Below are 27,347 nucleotides of genomic sequence, written 5' to 3'. Positions count from 1 at the left end.
GACCCAATTACGGATCGAGGCCACCTCGTGGTCATGCCTTGTAAGCACAAGACTCTGCCCCCAAGTCTGTAAATGCAGTGGGTTAAGTTCACAGTTGAAAAAAGCCAAATATTTCCATCTCTTTCTGTGCTTTCTTACCCATTCAGCTAAAATCAGCTGTCACTCCCTTGGGGCATTTCCTGAAGCCTTCCCAGAGGCTATTTTATCTGACTTAGACAGGGAGAGACTTGATGAAGCACAAGTCTTTTTCTAATTCTGGCTCCCCAATGATCCTTTTCTTTTCATAGAGGCCAGATAAGGCCTTCCCAGCTCTCCCAGGCAGGGGAAGTAGGCTCTGCAACTTTTCTGCAGCTTCCTTTGATTTATTAGCCTCCACCTCGCCTGTCTTTGTAAGGTGGAGTTTTGTGTCCCCAGAATTGCAGTCCTGTACAAGGCTCTCAGCCAGGTCCCTCTCCTGGGGCTGAGTACTCTAGACTATAGGAGAGGGTTGAAGAAGCTTTTTTCTCAGACAAGTTTCTTCCCTCCAAAACCCACCAAACAATTTCAGGCTATGTCATGAGTCATGTTTGCAAATAATCATTTTTAGAGGTCATGACTAACCACAAAAGCTCACCCTCAAAATTGTGTATTTTAAATCCCTTAAAGAATTGCTTCTCGGCCAGAATGACTGAACAATCAGAAAATGCTCCCAATTTCTTTCATCATTGTTTTAACTGTCCTTGCCTTATATTTCAAAAGAGAATAAGGAACCCTTCTTTTTTCTTTGTGAGATTGTATTGAATTTGTGTTGTAATTTGTTAGAGCTTCGGTTGGGTACAAACATCCATAAGTCCATTTCTCCACATTCAGTCCTCCGGTAAAGATGTTGCACCCCAATACAATGATTAAAAACTCATTTTTTAAAAATTCTTTGAACAAATGGATTTAAAATTCTGTACTTAGAAGAAGGTGGAAGATGTTGCTCTTCTTGCATTGGTATGTGCTTGGAAAAGAATTTTAAATGGAAAGCTTAATCTTAGTGACTTTTTGATCTCTTATCAACCCAGACTTTCTCTACTAGAGACCATGGATAAGAGGGCATAAGGTGATATTGGGCCCTATTAAAGCATTTGATGGGACTTGGAGAAACCTACCCCACCCTGGCATCAGGAAAATGAGAATAAACATGAGAGCCCCCTGGGAGTGGGACAGTGCTTTGTATCTCCAGGTTCTATGGGTGCCTTGTCCTCAGCTTTGAGCTGTTCTCTCTTGGTACATTAGTTTCCTTCAGTAGTATACCAAAGACAAGGGATTACAAAGATCATCTTCTTCAGCTTCTAGACTTCATAATCTGCATGAGGAGACATTGTGGTCCTATTAGATATTTTTTTCACTTCCTGGAAACAACTGAACACTCCCTTTGGTTTTGCTTTTTAGACATCATCATCCCTTGAATAACTACTTTGTGCCAAGTATCATAATAGACACTTTATGTTATCTGATAGATATTATTGTCCTTTTTTGGCATGTTGGGAGGAGGGAACTTGGGAAGATGAAGGACCTGGGACAGAATCAAGATTCTGGAAGAACTGGATTCATGGAAGGAAACTCAGGCATTAGGAATCTGTCCGTCAGCTTCACTTCTCTCTCTTTCCCACCATCGTTCTTAATTTGTAAGATCTTTGTTGGAACTTCAGGCTATGTTCTCACACCTTAGGAACCTAACAGAAAAAGGAAGTCTTCTTTCTGATATTTCGACAACATTCCTTTCATTAAATTTTCATTGAACTCAACAATGGTCACATACCCACAGTGGACCCACTCCCCAAGGCCTAGAGAACAGACCGTGTTGATTGGCTAGACCTGGATCACGCACCCAAGTAGAGTAGCATAGCATGAAGAATGTCATGGTCATAACTGAGCACCATGATTTTAGGAGACCATAAAATGGAGGCTTGGCAGGCAGAAAAAAAAAATCAAGTTCAATGCTAGTTTTGTCCTAGCCCAGCTGCCTTCTCACATTGCCCAGTGATAGTGATTTTCTCCTCTGGGCACGCACAGTTCTGGCCAGGATGGGGGAGTGGGAGAATTTTAGGGGCATCAGGTTATCTCAGTTGCCTGGGCACAGAAGGGGGTTTACAGCTGATTCTAATATGAAGTAGAAAGAATAAGTTCCACCGACTAATTTCCATCCCCTTCTGATTCATTGCCCTCTCTGGTTCACTTCTCAAACATCCCACGACTTTACCTTTGAGTTCACTATGGCCACTTAATGCATTTTAACTTTTATTAGTCTCCTGATGTCTCTTTGAAGCTATCATCTTCTTTCCTGCAAAACTGCTTGGATTCCACATTTTCTAATTAAAACATGCTCATTTATTGTCTTACTAACCAGTGCTCTTTACGAGGGCTCATGATGAGAAAGTTAACTCAAAACAACTCGATGCATTTCCCATTCTCCTGAAAATGGCTCGGGATGCAGTTTTACCTTTATAAAATTAAATTGCTTTGGACAATTTTTGATTTTGCTTTTTTAATAAAATCACGAACGGAACCCATTTAACTCCATGCTGCAAGCTCCTGTTCTAGGCAATGCGTTTTATCCTCTTCGTGGTGAAAATCGTAGGTAGGACATTTTGCAGGGGTCGGTCATCTCCACAGTAGACCACAGTGTAGGCGACAATTGAATAGTTCCACATTTAATTAGACAAAAAGTTTTGTCCTAAAGTGTAACACATCCTAATGTCAGTAATTATGTCCACCACTATTTACACCCCTGTGTTTTAATGTGGCATTTCTAGAAATACTCAGACTCAGTGTCATAAGGGAAAAGGTAGCACACATATACTTAAACCCACCTAGAACTTCATAATAATGGTGTGATTGGGAGACAAGTTGCAAGGACACAGTCCACATATGTCTACACATACTTTGTTTTCTGAGTCTTGCCCATTGTTGGCCTTGTCTAGAAATAGGCAAGCAGTGAGCAGCCTCCTCGTGTCCTGCCTCTTATATGCAACTTCAAGTTCATGGTACCATTCAGTTTGGGAAAGAGGAATTGTAGAATTTGCCACAGAGCTAAGGCCAAAGGCTGTTTTGAACACAGAGGGAAAGTCAGAGTCAGAGAGCAAGAGACCCAGAAGAAAGGGTCTGGTGATTAGAATACAGAAATAAGAACGTGCTGTCTTCTGGGAAGTTGATCTCTTGATTCTGACCACTACCCTAGAAGGCAGACCAGGAGAAGGAGTCAAGGTGCACATGACTGAGGTTGGCTTGATCACTTAAGAGAATTGGAAATCATTCGGCAGCACAGAGGCAATACTTTCAAGCTGGAAGCCATGTTAAGATTACCTAGTACAGTCCAATATTTATTTATGTGAAGGGAGTGAGATCCAGATGACTGGTGAAGGCCTCCCACTCTAAATGTCCAAGTAGTGAGATAAAGTAGGCCTGTGGCTCAAGCATACCTCGCCGTGCTTCACTGTTCCAGCACGGTGATGGGATTTTGTTGCCTTTTCCCCCTGCACAGAATCTTTTCTCCATTTCCTTCCACAAAAGATTTGTCAAGAATTTAGACAAAGATCAGGGCCCATATTGCAATAGATTTAGTCTTTCCACTCCTATATTACAAAATGCATACATTCTCTTGGTAAAAATATTCAACAACTTGGAAGTTAGAAAATGGAAAGTAATATTCCCTGCCCTTCCCCTTCTATTTTCAAGGAAATCTCTTTGAAGGTTTATTATTTTAGGCTTCCCAAAATGTTTTTGGATGTCTGAGCATATTTTTTTTTAAGTTGAATGTAAATGGGACTGTATTATACACACCATTTGGCAACTTCCTTTTTTAACTACATGAAATATGGTGGAAATCACATCAGGTAATTTCATGGGGACCTACCTCATTCTTATTTTAAAGTCTGTGTAATATTCCGGAATGTCATAATTTATTTAACCAATCTCTCCTTTATGGACCCTTAGATCACTTTCACATTTCTGCTATTACAAACAAAACTGTAATGAAGAGTCTTGTGTATATACCTTCCTTTGCATACTTATGTGATTATGTTCAAGAGTCAAATTCCTGGAAGTGACATTGCTAGATCAAAGGGTATGTATAATGTGCCTTTTAAATTTTGATGGATTGTGCCAAATTATGTTCATCTCAATTCAAATGTTCCAGTCTCTCCTTATTCCTCCTTCTTTAATGGGTTGAATTTACATTTATGGGCTTAAAATAAGAGCCCTGAAGTTTACGGTATTGGATTTTAAACATAGAATTGGAAGAACTTTCTTTTCAAGGAATAATGTATCAGATAATACTAGAATACTCGAGGAACTCAACTCCCCTTCTAATGTGCCAGGTGTAGTGTGAGGAAGAGGCATAGCTGTGGGGAAAATCTGACTCACTCACTTCCCATGGTTCTAGCTGTAGGGCCCTTCTCTTTATTCCCAAATTGTGCCGCAACGTGGCCTACATGATTCAACATACCTAACTTTTGCTGCCTTTTGTTTTCTCATTTATAATTTGGCAATGTTTAAATTTTCCTCTTCTCCCTGTCTACCTTGCCTCTATCCACCTAACGGGGATATTATACGAATATCTAAGACGACTCAGTCAAGTTTCTGAGTCCCCAAGAGAAATACCTAGTAGAGCAGTATCATTGCTCTAACTATTATAGGAGAGTGTTTATGATCAAGGGCTTGAAAATCCAGCAATGAAGTCAGCCCCTTTTGTGAAATAAGTATGTGAGGGTTCTGTCAATAAGAGGCCCTCAGGCCAAACTTATATAGTTTCTTTATCTGCAACTCCGATTTTATGCTAAATAAGGATTTTTGTATTTCCCACCTCCCACTGGTAATCCCATTAGCAGCTGTGTTCATAGGACTTCAGCTTAATGCAGCCAACGTTGATGGTAGTTCTATTAGGGGCTGACCACCATTCAAGGTGCTGAGGGTAAAGTCAAAAAGACATGGCCCTTGTCCCCCAACAGTTGCAGTCTTGTGGGAGAAAGACAGCTAAGTCAATAATTTATAGTAAGATAAAACACTCTAAAAGGGTGGTACAGGAACACAGGGTGTTGGGGATACCCCATCTACCCGGTTGGGAAAACCTAGCCAGCAGGAATAGTGTCTGATTCCCAATTTGATGGAAAAGTATATCCCATCCAAAGGGTACTCCAGGAAGAGGTAAGAGAAAGCGGCCAGAAAAGCAAGAGGATGCAAGCATTCTGATCAGCTGGGTTGGAACTCAGGAGACAATGCTGGAAAGGTCTTGTGATCCATGCCAGGGCCGCCTTCTGGGCCCACTGAAGTACGTTATGGTCTGTTCTGTGTGGGACAGGGAGCCTGTGAAGGTGTATTATGGTCACATTGGCAGTGAGAAGTGGGAAAAGCCTCAGCTGACACACCAGAAAGACAAGAAATAAAAGTTCATACCAGTTAACCGAAGGACCTCGTGTTCAAGGAAGGAAGGGAGAAGGGAAGAAAGGAAGGGAAAGGGGGCTGGGCCAGAAGGAAAGATCTGTCCTCCAAAGAGGCAGTTTATGGGATCATTGATAGCTCTCTCCAGAACAGTAAAAGCCGGCATTTATTAAGGGGTCTCCTTAGTGGCAAGAATGTGCTGAGTCCATTTAATGCACATAGTATCCCTATGCAACATTTTCCGTTGTTTTCACCTGAGAAAACCGAGATTCAACAAATTGTTTTCCCGAAGTCGCCCAGATTACTGGGCTCTGAACCTCACTTGCTGCCAGAAGTTCTCTGGTTCACCACCGCCTTGTTCAGCCTCCTAGAACAAGCAGGTGCAATGTCAGCCCAACACTGACCTTGACCTTCCTCTTCCTTCTTGACCTTTGCCCTCTCCATCCACTGCTCTTTCCCCGCTTCCCACTGCCCTCACAGAAATGCTGACTGTGCTTCCTGTCTCATGGAGCCCCTTAACCTCTTATCAAGCAAAACCTAAGAGCCGGAAAGGACCCCAATTCAAGTCCCAGCCTCTGAGATGTCTGCAAAGACAGCCTCCCCTGACGAGACTCTCCTTTGGTTTTGTTTAATTCTGCCGCTTGCAAAGAAAATGCCTGGAGGCGGGCACCTGGCTGACGTCTAACAGGCCATCTCCCTGTCAGGCAGCTTTCAATTCACCAGGCCTCGGCATGTCCAACCGCGTCTTCGTCAAGACTTCCAAGATGGCAGTGACAAGCTTTTTGGGTACTTAAGGCAAACATGCATGACACTTTTCCCTGACACTTGCATTTTTAAAAAAGCCTTGCCTGGAGCCCTAGGAAACCCAGCATTTAGGAAACCGCGAGCCTTTCAAGGAAGCCAAGTTTTCAGAACCTGCTTCCCTGGGACACGTTTTGTGACAGGGACACTGTAGGACCTGCTTGAGAGTATATTAAGCACCATGGCAATATTTACGTGTTGATGCAAATGATGGTTGCTTTTTTTAATGGCATTTTTTTGACAACTGAACTGTATGGATCTGTTCGGGGCCTTGTCAGTGACTATGTGGCTAGCCTACAAGCACCCTTAAATGGCACATTTCTGCAAAACATTAATTCCTAAGTGTCCAACAGATATATGTAGGCAGGCACACATGTCTCGGGGGTTGCTCTAAAGTTTAATTAATATCCCCGAAAAGCTCTTATATCATTTCAAGAAGAGTGCTAAATAAGAAGAAAACATTGTACCTGTGTATATTATGCATAGAAAGAAATGTGGGTGAACACATTGATAGGTCTTTGTAAACTTGCTCCTGTCTCAAAGGGTCTGATATAAATTCAAATGGGAAAAGAAATTGTATTAAAGATAACAATCTTTTATTTGAGTGTTAAGAATACATAAAAGCCACAGAGCCCCAAACTGAAATGTTAGAAATCTCTACACACTATAGATGTGGAAGCAAATCCCCAACACACAAAAATGAGGAATAGTTGTTTTTTCTTTGTCCTTTGTTTTCCTTCTCCTCCGCTGGTCCCCACGTCTGGAATTGCTTGGGTAGTGCAGTGAGTTGAGTGTCCGACTCTTGATTTCGGCTCAGGTCATGATCTCAGGGTCTTGACGTCAAGCCCCACATTGGGCTTATTCTCTGGGCATAGAGCCTGCTTAAGATTTTCTCTCCCCCTCAAGAATTATTCTTAGCTATGCAAGAATTCCAATATATCAGTTTTGTTTTTCTCTCTAAGCCTTGAAGAAATCCCATAAAATACTTTATCTGTCCCTTTTCATTTTTATGCCATAATATAGCTTCCTTCTTTTCCTCCTATCCTCCTCCCTCCCTTCCATCACCCCTGCCTTCCTTCCCACCATCCTCCCACTAGGTCTTAAGAACCTGTAAAAATCTAGGAAATAACCATTATTGGTGGTTTCGTTGGTTTGCTTTTAAAAAAAAAAAAAGATTGTATTTATTTATTTGACAGAGAGAGACACAGTGAGAGAGGGAACACAAACAAAGGGAGTGGGGGAGGGAGAAGTGGCCTCCTGCCAAAGGCAGATGCTTAACAACTGAGCCACCCAGACACCCCGGTTGGTTTGCTTTTAATTTCTTTCTGGGCCTTAGTGTAATCATCCAAAAATATAGGGAAATGAATTAGAATTTTCTTTCTCAAACATATACCTCTATGGAATACTGGTTTTAAGCCTAGGAAAGTAGGTGGTATAAAACTAACATGACCAAATAAGCAGAATGATAAATGTTATATGTAGAGTACCGGGATATTTAAGATATTAAAGACTTCTGAAGATCCTCTAGTAATCCCCTAAATTCTCTTTACTCCAGGATTTCCCAAGTATCATTATATGCTTTTCCCACCTAAAGCTAGTAATATATAAATACACTCAGTGATCCAAAGAAGATACTTCAAGATCTAATATTTTAGACACTCTTTGATCTCACAACAGAAGTAGGAAACCTAGGATTTCTCCAAACACTTGCTAGAGAAAGACTCTCTGAATTTGCCTTCTAAGATAAAACATAATTTTTCTCTAAGCACCAGAACTTTAGAAATTCATCCATGCTCAGATTCATTCATCGGGCTCTGCAGTATTGGGACCTGATGAGTAAGTACTATTTATAATACAGTGCTCAGAATACATACTAACAATACAAAATGTTTTATAAAAATGTCATGGATAGATCCCATTCCTAGGATATAAACCCCAGTAGTTTTCCATTAAAACCCCTTTCCTAAAATGAGAACCTGTTGACTTGGCGTGTTAAAAACATTCTGTAAGCTAGGAAGTGTTATTACTCTTTCTGTAACTACTGCTACTTGGCCCTCTGATGATGTTTTTTGTTCCTGTAAGCTGGAAGTTTTCAAAAATAATCTCCTAACAGAGGTAGGATGAAAGGAGACTGGTAACATGTTTAGGGCTGACCCGAGTTTGACCTGGCTGAGGAGTTCAAGGTTGATCATTTTCTACATTTAGAGAGCAGCTAAAGGTTCCCCTACAAGTTTAACATAGAATTACCCTATGACCCAGCAATTCTCCTATGTATATCTCCTGTAAAATTGAAAACAAGTGCTGAAATATTTTTACACAAATGTACAAAGCCACACTATTCACAATAACCAAAAGATCAAAACAGCTTAAATGCCCCTCAGTGTATGAATGGATAAACAAAATGTGTATGTATATTTTGTATATGACACACACACATACATACACACTGGAATAGTATTCAGCCTTAAAAAGGAGTGAAATGCTGATCATACTACAATGGAGATGAACTTGAAAACATTATGCAAAGTGAGAGAAATGAAGCACAAATGTCACATAGCATATGATTCCATATATATTAAATATACATAATAGGAAAATCCATAGAGACAGAAATCAGATTAGTAGTTACCAGGAGCTGGGAGTAGGAGAACAGAGATATGGGAATTACCACTTTTTTCTTTTGGGATGATGAAAATGTTTTGGAACGAAATAGAGGTGGTTATACAATATTGTAAATGTACTGAATGCCATTAAAATGGTTACTTTTATGTTATGTGAATCTCACCTCAATAGGAAAACAATTTCATTAATTAAGTAATTAATTAATTAAAGAAAAGCAACTAGAGGATAAGTATATCCCCCCTTGGTGTGAAAAGTCTACTCAAGGGAGAGGCAATAAGATAAGCTAGAGAATCCATCTCTTGCTCTGATCTCTCCCCCACCTTACCCCCCGAAAAATTAAGAAAAAATGTCTGTTTCTAAAACATGGTCTGGAATGGTTAACTCTGAAGGAACTACACAAAATACCAGTACATGTGATTTGATTAATACTGATAAATGGATCCAAGGGTGCAGGATATTACCATCTGGAATTGTCAACATGATCCCCATTGAGCATCATGGTAAACACAACTCATCAGACTTTCCTGAAGTTGTTGAAGCACCAAAGATAAGGAAATAAAGAAAGGTGTATGAGACAGGACTCTTTTGTCGCAGAGGGGGAGGGAGGGCAAAGAAAGATACATGGATTCTTCTCTGGGTGGAGGAGCATATACGTAAGATTTTTCAGAGATGAAAACTATTCTCATATTCTTTTAAAAGTGATTTGGAAGAGAAAATGCACCATGAAATCTTGATGTTTGCAGAGATACCAAACCTATGAAGATAAACTGCTCTGTAGGTGGGCAGAGAAGTGACAGATAAGGAGCAAGTACATTTACCAAAAAAAAAAAAAAAAAAAAAAAAAATCCTTCTAGGTTTGTAGGAAGATTGTCTCTGAGCTCCTGATTACAAACCAGAAACTGTCCCTGAGATTAGTGTAAACTAATGCCTGAACATGTATGTCCACTGGGTTGCTGAGGAAAGAGAGGAAGGAAGGGCAGCAAAAAGCACAGCGTCGTTGAGTAGAACCCCAGAAATTAGCCAAAAGTGTATTCTCACTATCTTCGTAGACTATTGTGAGTTCTCGATGGAGATACTCCATGCAATTATAGCTAACATGCCTCAAGAATTGCAGAAGAGTGGAGGAGAATTCCAACTTAAAAGATCAAGAAAATGGAAAGGCTCTCATTAAAATGTGCCAAAAAGCCTCCTCAGAATAGAAAGATGCGGGTTTCTCAAAGGATTTAAAATAACCATGTGTAGGCATAATGAGAACATGGTCTTGTTTACCAAAATCTCGAAACCCAGAGTGGCAGAGCATCCCTTGAAGAGGACACCACAGGATAAATAAATAGATGTGTTGGATCTGAGAACAGATAGAAAAGTTTTCAAATTCTAGATCGGTTCATTCTTTTGTTCACTTGCTAAAAATGGATCGAGCACCAAACATGTGCCGGGCATATTTCCAGGCGCTGGGGATACAGTGGTAAGGAAGACTAAATCTGGGTTCTCAAGGAAAGTATGTGCCACGGGGGGAAGCAGGTGGTAAGCAAGGAAAGAGGGACTCGAAGGCTAAGTGTGGAGCAGATGAGAAGCCAGCATCTTTTTTTTTTTTTTTAAGATTTTTTATTTATTTGACAGAGAGAGACACAGTGAGAGAGAGAACACAAGCAGGGGGAGTGGGAGAGGGAGAAGCAGGCTTCCCGCTGAGCAGAGAGCTCAATGCAGAGCTCCATCTCAGGACCCCGGAATCATGACCTGAGCCAAAGGCAGACACTTAATGACTTGAGCCACCAGGGTCTTCATACCAACGCCATCACTCCACCTCCCACAACAACCAGTCGTTGGTGGTGGGCAGCTCCTGAGCTGTAACCTTGGCCAAGGTAGGATAATAAAAAGCTGATCAAGGAAGACTTTCTGAGAAAATGAGCTTTGAGAGGAGACTTGAAGGACCTGAGAAGAAGGAAACACATTGCAACTACCCTGAGGTTCAGAGAAGGTTGGCATCTTCGAGGGATGGCAAAAAAATGTATGGCAGAGAACGCAGGAACATAACCAGGGGAGGAGAGGAAGGGATGAGATAGACCATACTGAGGTGCTTTGTAGACTGGATAAGGAGGTCGGTTACTTCTGAGTACAAAGGAAGTAGATGGTCTTAAGCAGGAAAGGAATAGGATTTGATTTGTGTCTGTAGACAATGACTGGTTCCTGTGTAGAGATGATATAAAGGACCAATGTGGGAACAAGGAGACCCATTTGAGGCTGCGGACCAGGTACAAGGTGTAAGTGGGAAGAAGAGGACTGGTACGTGTCAGAGGCCAAGAGAAACGAACTGATGATGAGTCGGGGATCAGGGAAGGGCAGGAACTATAGTGAAGTCTAGCTAGGTCCATGGCCCGGCACCTAGCCAGATGCCGCACATCAGGACTGGAGCACACACGCTTCCCTAGTTGTTGGAAGTGTTGGTGATCCACATGCATCTCTGCCAGTTCTCTCGGCAACTGGATTTTAGCTGGGGACTGGTCCATAGATTTGATCAGGCCCTACCCTCTCAGATCAAAACGGAACAGCTCTCCAGAGCCGTCCAATGACGCAGGCCCAACAGCTCCAGAGCTCCCCATGAGACTGACCAAGGAACCCTTCCAACAGAGTCATGTGTCAGCTTCTCTCTCTGCCCAGCCTGCTTTCTTCACTCCCTCACAGGTGCTGTTCCCAAGAGCACTTTCTAAGAAGCTGCCTGCATGCCTATTTCTTTCTCAGAGTCTACTTCCTGGGAACTGATACACAACTGATACACACCTGCACCTGCACAACTGATAGGTGATGACTCCGTTAACCAATATTGGTGGAACAGAAGGACAGTGTGCAGTGAGAATCAAGAGTTGTGCCTGGGTCCTGTTAAATTCGAGATGTCTGACTGTATCCAAATTCAGATAGGGTGATAGATGCAGTACTGATTGTGGCTCGAATATTCTGGACAAAAACCAAGACCCTCAAGGCAGAGCACAAAAAAGACCACCAAGCCTTTTTATCACCAAAGACTGGACTGAGCTCCCAATGGGTCTATCCTATCCTACCTTAGTTCTTTTTTAAATTGAATGCTCCTGAAGATATATCTTCCTTTGCTCAAAGAGAAGACATAATTTAAAACCCTTTGTATTTGCTCTAAAATCCAGATCCCATGCCCTCCAAACCTTGTGTAATGTAGTTGTCATCATGCCTACGTCTCTCCCACTGCTCACCCTGTGGGTCACTGTGTTCCAGCCACAGGTAGTTCTCTCATATCCTCAAAATTTAAGACCTTCCTACTACAGGGCCTTTGCACATACTGCTTCCTCTGCCTGGGATGCTCTTTTCATCGCTCCTTGGATGATTGACTCCTAATCCTTAGACTTCCCCTTTTCCATCATCTCCTCAGAGAGAAGTGACCATACTAATGTAGTCCCAACTTTTTCTTAGTCCCTTTTCCCTTCATGGCACTTCTCACAATTTGTAATTTCTCATGTACTTGTTGGTTCACCTGGACTTCAGTTTTGTTTATTCCACCTATCTATCCACTTAGTAATTCTATTTGAGGAGGAGGACTTAACATTTTATCCAAAGCCTCTGGTACCATGTGATACATATTCCATGCTCAATACGTACTGGTTGACTCATGACTTCATATTTTAGTGTTTGAATTGTTTCGAAGAAAAAGGGGAACATGGCAGCTGTGTGTTAGACACCTCCTGTGGGGCAGCCTCTGTGCTCACAGATTGTATTCATGATCTCTTTCACCCCTTCCAGCAGTTCTGTAGTGCAGATACTATTACCTACCCATTTTTTGGAAGAGGAATCTGAGGTTCAGGGAGGTTATATCAGCTTTCCCAACAAAATGCAGTTCCTGGTGCAGTTGTGATTTGAGTACAGGTATGCCTGACTCCAAAGCCTGTGCATTTCCACTGTTCTTAATTGCTGCGTTCCTTCAGTACACAGTACACAGTTTGTGAGCACCTACTATGAACAGAGAAAGATACCAGGAAGCCAAAGATATAGGACCTGCTTTTGAGAAGCTTGTAATATGACTGGGGAGACAAGGCAAACACATAGGACAAATGTGGTAGCATGAAGCAGAATATGATAAAGGGACATGCCCTAAGGTTTCTTCCAGCTCAAAAATTCTTTGACTCTCTGAATGGTACAGGCAATAAACTCGATGGGAGAAATCATTCTGCTCGTTGATTGTATCTGATGGCGGGCATTCTTTCTTCATCTACCTCTGGCTGCTGGTGAACACAAACGCAAGTCTATTTGAAATGGCTGTCTCTACACTCCCATATTATAGTGTGTGGTGAATTCAAGGTCAAGTTTGAAGTCAAAGTCAGAAGTCTTTGTTTTTTTCCTCTACTATATCAAGATTTTACCAATTAACTTGAAAAAAGTCAACAAGTTAACAACTCCAGGGGAAAAAAAAAAAGACTCTTCATTTCATCCCAAAGACTCTGAAATGGATTTGCTCACAAAACACCAGGTTTCTTTAGTGACCTCCAGAGACCTTGCCTGTCACACTGAGCAGTATATCATTTCATGGGGGAAAAAAAAGAAGTTTTACCATGAAAAATGCTATGTTATATCACAGTGTGACACTATTTAAATATCAAGAGTCGAAGCTTCTATTTAAAAAACGGAAGGCAATAAATTGAGTTGCTAATTATTCCAGCTGTGAGTATTTTTGGTATGACTGCAAATTTTGAAGAGGGCAAAATAGAGGATTTTCCTGTTGTTCATGGCATATGCAAATGTAGTGATAGTCCCCTATGATCTAAAAGGTTCAGGGATCAGAAACCTTGAAAGCCTATTTTTCATTGCATCAAAATTGGTTTGAGTCTAAGCTTAGGGAATCGTGAAATGAAATGGGCTTTTAATTATACTAATTGGGTTACTGGCTTCTTCTTCAAACTTGGGAAGTAGCAATTTTTAAAAAACATTTTTAAAGTTTTATGTTAAAAAGCAACAGTTCACTTCTCAACCCAAGCATAAATTCCCAACTGGAAGAAGAGAAGAAGCACATTAATAAAACCTTCAATTCCTTCCCTTCCTAATAAAATTGTTTTTAGGGGGTTGGGATGCCTACAGTCTTCTAGTCACTGTGCTAATTAGAGTGGCTCGTGCATTTAACAAATATTTTAAATGAGATGGGTACTGTGCTAGGTCAGGGAGACCTATCAATGATTCCTGCCTTCAGGCGATTAATAGCTACATTTATTGACCATCGTTGGATGTCGAGCTCAATGTTGGGCATCTCACGTGAATAAAGTCACCCAATCTCCCTAAACAAGCCCATGAAGGTACTAACATTCTCTCACTTTACAGGTGAAGCCACCTAGAGAGATAAGTAACTTACCCAGTGTCACACAGTGATAAGAATAGAAGCCAGGACCCAAATTCTGGTTGTCCCAAGTCCAGAATCGGCAGGCTTAATCCTGCCTCCTTGGTATGATCCTACTGTTTTCAAAAATAATAAGAAAAAAAGAAATGTTTATATGTAGGGAAAAAGCCTGACTCTAAACCTCAAATGTTTTACTAGTCTTCCTCTCAAGACGATAGAGTTTTTAGAGGGTATTATGCTTAGCGAAATAAGTCAATCAGAGAAAGACAACTATCATATGATCTCCTGATATGAGGACGTGGAGATGCAACGCGGGGGCTTGGGGGGTAGGAAGAGAATAAATGAAACAAGATGGGATCAGGAGGAAGACAAACCATAAGAGACTCTTAATCTCACAAAACAAACTGGGGGTTGTTGGGGGGAGGTGGGGTTGGGAGAGGGGGAGGGGGTTATGGACATTGGGGAGGGTATGTGCTATGGTGAGTGCTGTGAAGTGTGTAAACCTGGCGATTCACAGACCCGTACCCCTGGGGCTAATAATACATTATATGTTAATTAAAATTTTTTTTTAAAAAAGAGGATAGAGTTTTGCTCTCTATTTTTTTAATTTATGACTTGATTTTTAATAATATGTACATTTTATATTTGCAAATGGGAAAATAAAGATAAAACACTTAAAAAGTAACTTAGTTTTGCTCTTCAAGAAGTGACTGAACAGTATAATACCCAACATCATCTTCCTCATTATCTCTCCTGCTTTTCCCATCCCATCCTATATGCTTCTCTCTCCTCTCTCTCTCTCTCTCTTTTTCTCTCCATGCCCCAGGTCTCTCTGCATCTCTCTCAGGAGCCCACCCATCGAGTGTCCCCTCTACCACCATCATTCCTTCTTGTACTGGAGAGTATAATAATGATGCCAGAAAGTGTTGTGGTTATTTAACCTCTCTCCAGCTAAATGTTTTATTATAACTCCTGAAAACCTAATTACAGTAACTTTACATGCTACAGTACCCTTTATGGGCTGCCTCTTTATTAAACTTACTCCTTTAGAGACAATAAACCTGATGCTCCAAAGGGCAGAGCCAGGACCAGTAAAACGTGATGAAATCTCCCATTTTCCAGTGCACACCTGATCTCCCTCGCTGATCACCCCATCACCACTCCAGGTACATTTCTGCTTCTATCCTTTCTCTGGCTTTTTATCAAATTTCAGCAACTGCATGTATGATATTAAAAATCTTTTAGGGATTAATGGGCTGTGTGTCATTATTTTCATCCACTCCTCTTAATACCTGTGAGTTTATTTACAGGGGAGGTCAATTTTCTCAGTAGAACAACAGCCAACACCTGGTTTCTCTGATAACGAGAGCTGCATTTTTGCACACAGAGCTGTGTTGAGATCATTCAATAGTTTTGCTTGATTTCAAGGAGAATGTTTCCAGCAGCTGACTTCATGAGCAGGAGAGAATTCATCTGCACTGTTAGTCATTTGTTGTTGCAGTTAGCTGAATGGTGCACTGTGAGGAAATAGTGGGAAATAGATTGAGAGAGAGGAGAACAGAGAGGAGTGGGAGTGGGGACAAAAACTTGACCTTTGGAGTTGAGGCAGTGCAATTATTTGTGTAGTACATTTCTGTTTCAAAGCCTTGCTGGGATTTCCCCCTGGAATAAAGCCAAACCAACAGAAAATAAGGAGAATACCTCTTAGGATTCCACTGGTTGCAACCTGAGCGATGGCACTTGGTGTTAAGGGATTTTCTGTTTGTTTCCTTCTTGGGTAGGGTTTGAGGTTAATGAGCAAGTTTACTGGTGATTGACTCAGAAAAAGGAAAAGAAATCTTCTGCTGGAGTCTCAAGTAGTTTAACCAGCTACGACTTCTCAATGCTTCTGTCCTAGATTAGTCAAGCTTCTTCTGTATCACAAGAATAAAATAAAAATTCACAGTATTTTGAATTGATGTGGGTCCCTCTTACACGGATGCTATGCATGAGTTTCTTGTTTGTTAGACATCTTTTTAAAATTTTCCATGCTTGTTTAATCAGAGAAAACGTATGCCCTTAATTTTCTAAGTCAATTCGAAATCCTGGTTTGCCAGGATTCTGCCTCAGATACATGTCTTTGCTGTCATGTAAAATGCCTGGGAGAATGGTTGTTAGGTATGCTCGCTCTCTCTCACTCTCTCTCGCTCTCTCTCACTCGCGCTCACTCTCTCTCGCTCTCTCAGTTTTTATTAGGTAGTTTTGTTTTCACATGAGGAAAAATGACATTTGCCAAAAAGATAGCTTCAGGTGAAGTGATGATGACTGTATTCGTAAGAACTGGCTAGGATCTAGGGTCCAGAGCTGAGGACACAGAGCCACTGTCCTTCCTTAGCCTCACCATTCCCTTCCATGGCCATTCGGAGCCCCTCACCTGGGCCAGGAAGGGTACTGGGTGCCAGGACTGAAGCGCTCATGGCTGGGAAGAGAAAGAAGCTTGCGAGCTCTTCTTTTATTTTTTGTAAGACATCAAGGACTGGTTTTCTCTATCCCTTTGAGTGTTAGCAAACTCCAAGGACAGCACTTTGGGGTCCCTCATTTGCCTTTCCTTTCTGAGGCACAAGTGGCCAATTCTGAGAGCAATTGAGTTGTGCTTGAAAAATGTCAAGTACATTTGGAAACTACACATTTTTGCTGACGCCTGGAGTCCTGAGCTGAGCTACTTCCATGACCGACTGCTGGGAAGAAGTTCAGTTGGGGCATCACAAATGATTCATCAGAGCTTACTGAGCAGGCCCCCGAGGGGGAAAAGCTGTCTTAATAGCCAGTTCAGGGAAAAATCAGGAGAAGTCCCCTAAGCTGCCTTGGTCTCCCCAGTAACCATCTGGCTAGACCATTACCTTATGGGCCTTGCTTCATTTTATTGATCCTTGTTTTTCCTTCCTGCAGCATGTGACAGCAATCCTTGGGTGAATCAAAGCTTGCATTTTTTTCAACTTGTGATCATGAAAATTTTCAAACATACAGAAAAGTTGGGAGAGTAGTACAAACTAAGAATAACCACCTGGTTTCAACAATTGCTATCATTTTACCACATTTGCCTTATCTGGAAACAGACCTAGAGATCTTTCTGCTGAATTGTTTGAAAGTAAGTTGTAGACTTCTTGACACTTCACCTCTAAAGACATCAACATTCAAAACTCTCATTTAAAAAGATACATCTACTAAACATCTAGGGTGTTCCCTAGATGTATAGAATTTTAAGATACATCTACCAACCATCAGATAAACATTCGAGAGGTGCAAAATGGTTAGGGTAGAGTTTCTTAAACTTCAAGATACATTAGCATCCCATTGGGAGCTTCTTAACCAATAACTGCCTGGACCCTAGCCCTGGCTCTGGTTGGAGGCCCGAAAGTTGTACTTTCCTAGACCAGAACTCCCGTGATCACAACGCACATATTTATAGGACATACTCTGAAGGTCACTTCTTTAGAACCTTTTTTTAAAAATTTCTTTATTTGCTGAATTTAACCTTCTAAAGATTTGCAGCAGCAGGTGTAGCTCTGCTGTGAAGAAACAGGAGTCTAGGTTATCTTTTGTACTTTGGTTTAATCATTTTAAACATCAGAAACTAGAAAAAAAAAAAAAGGACTATGATAACCAAATGAGTTTCATTTAGCTAGGGTCATCCCAGACACCACCATAGCAAAGAGAGGGCTGAGAGCTATAATCTGCTAGGGTTAATGCAATCCTGAAAAGTCCGTGGTGTTTGTTTATTTGTTTGTTTGTTTGTTTGGTTTTCCAGTGGAGGGACGTGTGCTTGTATGCATCAATATAAACATCTGCCTTGATGCACATAAGCAAACTTGTAAATCTGGAAAACAGAAGTCAATGTGGTGGAAGGAATCCCAATTTTAAAATTAAAATTGCTCACAGTGCTATCCTGTTAACATTCATGGTTTTGACCTTGGAAAGTTCGTAGGTCATTCATTTAACAAGGATTCGCTAAGTACCCACTATGTGCCAGGCTCTCTTCTAAACATCAGGGTACAGTGTTGAACAAATGAGACAAAACACTTGTTTATTTTAAATGCCGTAGAAGTTCAGATCTAATGATAGAGATAGATAATAAATAATATACAAATATATATATTATTTAGAAAGATAGGGACACTTGAGTGGCTCATTCGGTTAAGCTTCTGCCTTTAGCTCAGGTCACAATCCCAGGGTCCTGGGATCAAGTCCTGCATCAGGCTCCTTGCTCAATGGGGAGCCTGCTTCTCCCTCTGTCTGCTGCTCTCCCGCTTGTGCGCTTGCACTGTGTGTGTGTGTGTGTGTGTGTGTGTGTCTCTCTCTCTCTTTCTCTCTAACAAATAAGTAAGTAAATCTTTTTTAAAAACTTAGAAAAATAAAGTAGTTATAGCAGGATGGAGAATGACAGAGAAAGAAGCAGGGGGAGGGCAGGGAAGATCTCCCTGGGAAAGTGGCACCAGAGCAGAGTGGTGAATGATGTGAAAAAACAAGCTGTGAGGCATTTCCAGGCAAAGGGAACAGCATGTATAAAGGCCCTTAGGTGAAAATGTGTTGGATGTGATATGATGAGGAATATCAAAAAGACAGGTTAACTGATGGAGTGAGAGAGGCTAAAGTGGTAGAAGGTATAGTTGGAAAGACGTCCAGAAGGCAGACCACAGCAGGCCACTGTAGGCCATGGGAAGGACTCGTGACTTTATTTTACATGTTATTGGAAAACTTGATTGATTGATTGATTGATTGATTGAGGGAGGGCATGGGAGAATATTGACATGTGACATAACCTGACTTCCTTTTTAGAAAAAAGGGTGGAAAATACACTGAGTTGTTAGGAGACAATTTTAGGATCTCGGGAAAAAAATCCCATACCAAAAAAGAAAAAAAAATCATTTCCTTCTATTATTTCTTATGAATGAGTGCATTTAAAATAACATTAAAGCAATTAAACTTCTTAATCTTCATCTTGTGACTTCTCTGATGTTGCCAACACATTGTTTGCAATTTACTGATTCTGTCCACAAATATGACCGGTGTTCAGTCACCAGGCACTGGGGCAAACACATGATTGATTGATAGATAGATGCATGCATACATACATAGATGTAGGTAGGTACATAGGTAGAGAGATATCCAAGTGTATAATAGATTCTTGAATGCAAAAAGTGACCGAAGATGGTATAGATACCAAATCTTTTGGAACAGGTTTCTCAAGTGGGTGATCGGAAGGTGACTAGGAGCTGGCTAGGGTGCAGTGGGCGGGGAAGCATAGGAACAGCCATTCCCGAAGGCATGGCACATCGTTCCCAAAGGCATGGCAGCACAGACAGCCAGGCTAAGGAAAGATGCATCTTCTGGTGTGGCTGAAACAGAGTTCAGGGATCAGGGAGCACAAGGTTAGAGACAAGGGTAAAACAGTTGGGTAATTGTTGTAAAGAGTCTGGTCCTGTATTGAGATTTGCATTTCTTCTTGCAGGCATTGGAGAATCAGCCAGGATGTATAAGGCAGAGCACAATGATATTTGTGGTTTGGAAAGAAAAGCAGCAGGAGGGTTGAAAGGGGAAGGTTGATGGCAGAAATAAAATGGATAGGATTCTTTCACCCATTGTATGGGAGCAGGTGAGAGGAAAGGAGGAAGTGAAAAATGGCTGCTTGGACCTGGGAATAACAGGAATGCAGGAAGAGTGTGAATGGGGAGGGGAAGGGAAAGAGCCCATGCTTGGGTGTACTTTTGCAATACAGCTATGGAATGGAGAGAGAGAGAGATGCCCAGTATACACCTGGAATGGGAGTCTGGACCTCAGGGAGGAAGCTGGTTGGAAATGGACCCTTGATGACTTGAGTCATAGGATGCCTGAAGCCATGGGAAGGAGTGAGATCTCTGTGGGGTTGAGACTTGGTGCCCCTATATTTCTAGACACTTATCAATAATGGCTTATGATGTCTTTATATTTCTTGGTTTTAGTTTAATACCTTATTTTCACAGCCCACTCTTGGGAAATTGTACAAGAAGTACACCTGAGCTAGTTCTGAATCAAATTCCAGCACTTTCCCACCACCCTGACTTTCTGCTGTACATATGTTCTCGCTTAATTATAAGGCTGTGGACTATTATTTAGTGATTTGGAGAATTCTTCAGGTGTTTGTTTGACATTTGTCAGGCTTTAAATTAAAACTCATGTTTCAGGCTCCTTATGTTGTTTTAAGAATTAATAATAAAAGCTACTCATAATGCACCGACCACTTGTTATGAGACACATCTTTAGTTAAGTGCTTTTCCTACATGATCTCGTGTAATCCATACAACCACTTATGCTGTGACATGAGGTGCCAGGACCATAATTACCCCCATTTTACAGATGAAGAGATGAAGGCTTTTAAGAACAATATTGCGTAACTCACGGAAGCTTACTTTTCCAGGAATGGTACTGCTAAGACTCCCATCCAGGTGAATGTTCCTCCAAAATGCTTCTTCTAAACCCTGTGCCTCCTGCCACCTCTTCCAAAGATACTTTTCATCTACAGCATTAAGAGAGTACTATTGGAATACAGAGTACTAAGTACTAAGGAATACAGAGGCTTATTTATGGAATCCAACATCTTACCTTTATTCAGATCATCAAACGTACTTAGAGTACAAATAAAGTTTTTAAGTATCAGTTGTTTGTTTTAATGTTAGCTGTGCTAAATCATTCTCTAATCCGATACTCATTTTCTGACATGATTGTCAGTGATCCCACGTTTGTTTGATCTTTGTCAAGGATTAAAATAGTTTCAAGGTTTTGTCTGGAAGCAGCTAAGATCCAAATACTTGTAATAATAGCAATCTGGTCTCAGAATCCCACCGGGATAGCCTGCTTGGTCCTGTATGCAGGGGCAGTGTGGTGTATGAGGTCAAACCAAAGGGTCTGGAGTCAGGCAGATGGGAGTTGTAGCCCCAGTGACCCTGCTTGCTACCTCCGAGCTTCCATTTTCTCATTTGTAAAACTGTGGTAAAAATATAGGATTGATGTGAGGTTTGGATGCAAGTAAAACATTTAGCGTCATAACTGACACATGGTATGTGATCCGTAAGTATAGTTGTGCCTGCAGAAGACTTGAAGAGGAAACAATTACCTGTATGACATTTTGGAGTCTTAGAATCTCAAAGTCACAAAACATGAGGGAACTCCATTCAATCACTCATTCATTCATTCATTCACTCACTCACTAAAGTCTTCCTTGCATGCTGAGCTTTGAGCTGTATACTGGGAACATAAGAACGAACAAGGTATAAAAGAAGACACAGTCCTCAGTCTCCAGCTGCTCAAACTCTAGACACTACTTAATCCGTGCTTTAAAGTCCACTGTCTATTTCCTGGAAGAGAATTCATCATTTGAAACAAGGTGTGACGAGTCACATTTGAAGTCTTATAAATGGCACACATTAAGAGAGAAAAATCTGTCAGAGAATTTATGGTCCTTGAAGTGTCCTTGGAGAGACCGTCCCCTGACCCTGAGGAAGGGTTGTGGTAGGTGTCAGCAGCAGGCCCCATTACCCTATTGTCACACTGTAGCCCAAGAGACCAAGAGCACCTTGTTTAATTGGCAGGCAAAGAGGTTACCAAAGAAAAAACCATGATCATCACATGAGCTAGAGAGGCGGTCTCAGGACAGGAAGCAAGACGGAGGGGGGCAAACAGCCCAGGAAGAAGGCTCGGGAAAGACAGTTGAGAGCGGCACTCAAGAGCTCGGACTGCAGCATGAGAGAGAGCTCCGAGTTCACATCCTTGGACAATTGCTTGACTTCTCTAAGCCTGATTTCCCATATCTTAAATGTATGGATATTTTAATATTTAATTTGTAAGTACCTGCGAGAGTCTATTGCTAGTGTCTTTCCATGTACGGTTGTAATACACAATACTGCTTCATGTCATCGTCATCATCATCGTCCTCATCATCTCCAAGGGACAGACAGTAACCCAGTTTCCATTTTTGCTTTGAATACTTTTCAGAACTGTTGTGGAAGGTAAAATCTAGACCTATATGGGAACACTTACAATGATGTGAGTTTACAGAATTAATTGATGTCAACATCAAATGAAATCTTTGCCCTTCTGTCCTTGACAAGGTAGAGCTGGGTCCTAGGACCCTACTAGAACTCTAAAAGCAGAGTGAAAGAAAAGGCAGCTAGCTGTCCCCCAGGAGCCAGCCATGTCCATGCTGACTCTTTCCCTTTTCCTCACCAGGCACTTCCTCTTTAAGACGTCCTCGGGGAGCACACCCCTGTTTAGCAGCTCTTCTCCAGGATACCCTTTGACCTCAGGAACCGTTTACACGCCACCGCCCCGCCTGCTGCCCCGGAATACCTTCTCCAGGAAGGCCTTCAAGCTGAAGAAGCCCTCTAAATACTGCAGCTGGAAATGCGCCGCCCTGTCCGCCATCGCCGCAGCACTCCTCTTGGCGATCCTGCTGGCGTATTTCATAGGTAAGTCAGGGCAGCCTGCTCCATGACCCTGGCTGTGAGGGGTGGGGTGGAGGCTGTGGACTTGTGAATACAGCAGGCTTCGCTTGTCTGTACAGCTTGCTTGTTGCCTCCTGAAATATGTGAACAATGAGGGAGGGATGGGAGTGCTTTTTCTCTCCTGAAATGTGTTTAAATCTGATGAGCTTCTTTCTCAGGATTCTAAATAACATTTATCAGATGTGTAAGTAAGCATCCCTACTGTATTCTTTCTTGGAGACGAGCTGAAAATTGTTGTTTCTCGAAACCCATCCCTCATTCCCAAAGTGGCCTTCTAGTCTCTTCCGTCCCTGGGTTTTAACCCAGGTGTATGTTCTAAAATGCGTGCAACATGGGTTAACTTCCACCAAAAACTGAATAGAAGAATAGTGACCAGCATGTCTGGGAGCATCTTGATTCAAAGCGAACATCTAGCTGAGTAGCCAGCTTATTTCCAGAGATGTGGAACAGAAACAGGATTGAGTGGTCTAGTCGGGTCTCTGTATGGAATCAGGTCACCCACACACACTGTGGATCTTGCCCACATCCCCTCCTTAGCTTCTGCCCCATTCGTCTCAACTTGAATTACACCACAATTGTGAATCAGGTCCATGTCTCATGCCAGCTGTGCCTCTGCGAACTCAGGATATAACTTAGGGTAGCAGGTTGGTGAGGTTGCTGGGGTATCTTTCTTCCTATGCCAGAGATGTTGGTTTGCATCCATGGGGGGTAGCCCTGTAACTCTGGCAAGCAGTGGGTGCAAGAGCTCAGGGGCAGGGTGCCCCACACGTGTGAGCATCCCGGGCTGGCCACAAAGCCTGCTCACAGCTCCTGGCCCCAACAGAGAGCCCCGGTGTTGCTTCTCTGTGAACTGAGCTTACCAATGGCAGAGCTCCTGGCCCAGGCAGAGGCCACAGTGATGTTTGTTCAAGTGTATTTGAAACGCTTGATGGTTCCAGCTTGGTTTCAGGACAGCTGTGATATGCCTCCCTCGTTGGGCTGTGCCATGTTGCAAAGCAAGCCTATAAAACAGCAGCAGAAAGAGACCAACTGCAAAATTCTTCTCAGTACTTATGCTGAGGGAAAAAGGCCATCCTGATCAATTTGCCTTTGTCCCTTCTCCCTCAACACTGGGGCTTGCATACTTCCTTAATCCTTAGACAGCCAGTGTGGTATCTTCCAGAGAAGGAATTGGTCCAGGACTTCCCAGACAATTCTATGCAAGCTTGCCTGATGGCGAGGGCAGGTGGCCTTGCATCCCCAGTAATCTGGGGCTGTGCCCAAGGGCATCACTAGCCAAAAACTGATGTGAAGTTGTCACTGTCTTCCATAAGATCGCTCTTAATACAGAAAAATCCATTTTACATTTCTTACCAGTCGCGTCTCCTAGGAATGCCCTCCAAAAGTGACACTCTGGGGAAAGGTACCATGTTTATCTGGAACTTTGCAAAAGCCTTGGTGCTATAAACCCCAGCCCCACGTGGGGACTGAGGGCTGACCTCCATGTACCCCTAATTTACAATCATGTCTGCCTCTCACTTGCTCTTGATGAGGGAGGAGTAATGGATTGACTTGAGGGAGGGGTAGGATGTCCGGCGCACGCTCTGGCACTTGTGCAGAATCTTTTGCGTCATTAGAGGTAGTTTTGTGTACTTCCCCAGGTAACTGTTCAAGGAGGCATGGTAGAAGCAAATTGAATTGCCTTCAGGGTCTTGCATGATTTGGCTTTGTGTCAGAAACTTCAAAAAAACGTCCATGAGCTCACTTCTCAGGCTTAATGTTCTGCTGAGCTGCTGGGCACCATGGGGAGCCCAGATACAGAAATTGAGGCACTACTCACCTCTGCCAATACCGTCCCCCGTGTACCTCCTACTCTACTTGCCAGAGAGAGATCGATGACTACTGCCTGATGTACTGAGCTTGATAGTTAACAAATAATAGCTTTCTGTAGGGTGATTACATAAATGCGAAACCATACAGTGAGAGTTGAATGTTTTAATTCGGTATGTAACTTGTAAATGATGGATTAGGAAACATATTTATCCTCCGTCTGGAGGCTACTGGAAGCTGGACCGGAGCGTCTCAGGATGGTTTATTAGATTATAATCTATCGTTTTCTATTATGTATGCTTCAGGTGAGATTATTCTTTAATCCTGGAGTATGAAAGCATAGTTGATGACTCAAAACGAGTGATGGTGGGGCCAGTGTCCCCGGCGGTGATGGTGGCAAGTGTGGAGCCAGAGGCCTGCTCTCCAGAGGGGAGAGCAGCTCTGCAGTCTCCATGAGGGGTCACGGTCTTGAATGTTGATCTTGACCCTGTGATCCCGTTCTCCTTCGCCTTGACAAAGTTGTTTTCCTTCTGCATCTAAGTTTCCTAAGTAAAATCCGGAAGCATGATGGTTATTTACGTGCAAAAACTCCAACGTATGGTGAGGATTAATTAATGTGTATAAATCACTTTGAAGATGAAAAGCAGTATATTATTAATTACAGAGCTGCAGGGGCATAAACAGTGCATTATAAACACAGAGAAAAGTGCTATTGGGAGCAATGAGCGATTGTGCCCACCGAGAAAACAAGTCATCAGGGAAGGACAGGAGGGCAACATAAAAATCAAAGCCCTCCAATTAAGGACACCCGAGTTTCTAAGACCTGAGCTCATTCTGGTTCATATAGGACTCCATGTTCGGTAGAACAGGGTAAGTCCTGGAACTGAAGCATCAACCCCGAGATATTTATGGATAAGCACTGGGTTCAGGCCTGCCGGGAGCTGTGACAATTAAATCAAATTACCTTCCTTGCATGTTCAAACCCATGAAGAGTAGACTCCAGAAATGAGCCACCTGGAAAAGTTCAGCCCCATGACGAATCCTTCCACACATCCAGCGCGCGAGTGAGTGTGAAAGAAGGCTAAGGTCAACCCTTGCGCACATTGGAAGATGTGGGCCTTCACCAACTCGGGAAAGATCCCCCAGTTCCTCTGGACACAACTGGGAACAAAGATCTTTTAGGATGCACTCTCCCATCAGATTCTTCCTATGCTAGATTCTTCCAGTGTACAAAACACTGCGTAACAGAGTAAATTACTCTGAAACGCTGCATAAACCCCTCAGGGACCATTTTGTGCATCACTCAGCCCCTGGTCCACATGTTTTCTTGGGAGTACTGGCTGTGAATTGCAAGAGAGCTTCCCTCTCAGGAAGTTGTCTTACATGCTAGGGCCCCTCAAGTGCTCTCATGGCCTGCGATGCCAGAAATCCCTCTAGATCCCTCAGTGTCTGAATCATGTAACCAATATAGAATTCCTCTCCTGTTTTATGCCAACTCTACTGTGTCTTTATCCTCATAGTACACATAACAATAACTGATTGGCAACTTCCATTGGTTGAGAACTGCCGGCTTTTTCATTGAAAGCACCTTTATGTAATTATTAAATGTGAACCCTATCCCCAGCCCCCACCATACGCTCTATCAGAAAATAAAATCAGCGTATTACAGTCATTTCACGGAGTTGATGCTGAAGCCCAGAGTGTCTGCAGTCACGTGGCTGGCTAGTTGCAAGATAAGACTAGGTCCTGGGTCTCCTGATTACTCTCCTGATTATTTCCAAATACTGCACGAGACCTAAATGATCCCTTTTGAAGCATCAACTCCCTGAATCTGATTTTATCCTCATTAACAAGGGAGAATAATTATTTCCTTCCCTTCCCAAACCATCTTTTGATGATTCCCACAGTGGAGAGAAACCATCTCTCTTCCTCAGTCTCCTAGCTTGTCCTTAGGTGTTTATTTTCCCAAGCGTCGTCTGTTACAGCGGTCAGAAAACAACATTTTCCGTGCAGCGCCAGATCATAGATGTTTTCGGTTTTGAGGGCCATGTGGTCTCATCTCAGTTGTTCCGCTCTGCCCTCCTATGGCAAGAGCAACCATAGCCACGGCCATACGTGGCTGTGTTCCAGGAGACTCTAAGTATGGACACCGAAATTCAAATTTTATGTACTTTTCACGTGTCAGGAGATATTATTCTTTTGATTTAAAAAAAAAACTTTTTTAAAGGTAAAACTATTCTTCAGCTCATATGCTGTTCCAAACACACAAACAGGTGGCACACTGGATTCGGTCCTTGGGCCACAGTTTGCCAACCCCTCCCAGATTATATTACTATTCTTTCCCTAAAAATACCTGTTCAGAGTGTCTCTGTTTTTACAGAAAAGAAAGGAAGGAAGGAAGAAAGGAAGGAAGGAAGGAAGGAAATCTGCTTTCAGCCTAGCTAAGAGTCCAATTCTTTGTCCGCTGTAAATGGAGCAGGTGGTTATTTTCTGAGGCTGGCAATCCCACTTTGTAATGAATAATTACACCTGACTTTCTGATCTAAACCAAAAAGTAGAAAAAGCAAGCCACTTTTCTCTTTGAAAACTTTCCAAAGGGTAAAAATGTCCATCCTAATAGACAGCGTGAAACACGGCTTCAGCTCTTGGGTGGCATGAAATTGCCATACCACGTACTCCCTCATCGTCGGTCTTCAGTCACCCTGGGTTCCTCTGCAGAATCACTGCCTGTTTTCAAAGTTGCCTCAGTCCCTGGTGCCTTCTTTACTGGGGTTTCCCAACTTCTTTGTCAGGGTTTCCCAACAGGGGTAGGGGTGCAGGTTCACTGAAGGACAACTCTGCCTCATCCT

General features: G+C 42.3%; 1 protein-coding gene across 3 annotated transcripts in view; it reads left to right on the top strand.

Annotated features, from left to right (window-relative positions):
- Positions 1-27,347, top strand: part of TENM2 (teneurin transmembrane protein 2) — a 1,229,820-nt gene that overhangs the window by 942,592 nt on the left and 259,881 nt on the right. For all 3 annotated transcript variants that reach the window (XM_046000941.1, XM_046000940.1, XM_046000942.1), the window contains one exon: positions 22,415-22,653. In XM_046000941.1, the coding sequence (XP_045856897.1) occupies positions 22,415-22,653 (239 nt within the window). The remainder of the gene's footprint in view (positions 1-22,414; positions 22,654-27,347) is intronic.

The sequence above is a fragment of the Meles meles genome, chromosome 3 (assembly GCF_922984935.1).
Source record: "Meles meles chromosome 3, mMelMel3.1 paternal haplotype, whole genome shotgun sequence".
Taxonomy (NCBI): domain Eukaryota; kingdom Metazoa; phylum Chordata; class Mammalia; order Carnivora; family Mustelidae; genus Meles; species Meles meles.
This window is presented reverse-complemented; position numbering and strand designations above follow the sequence as displayed.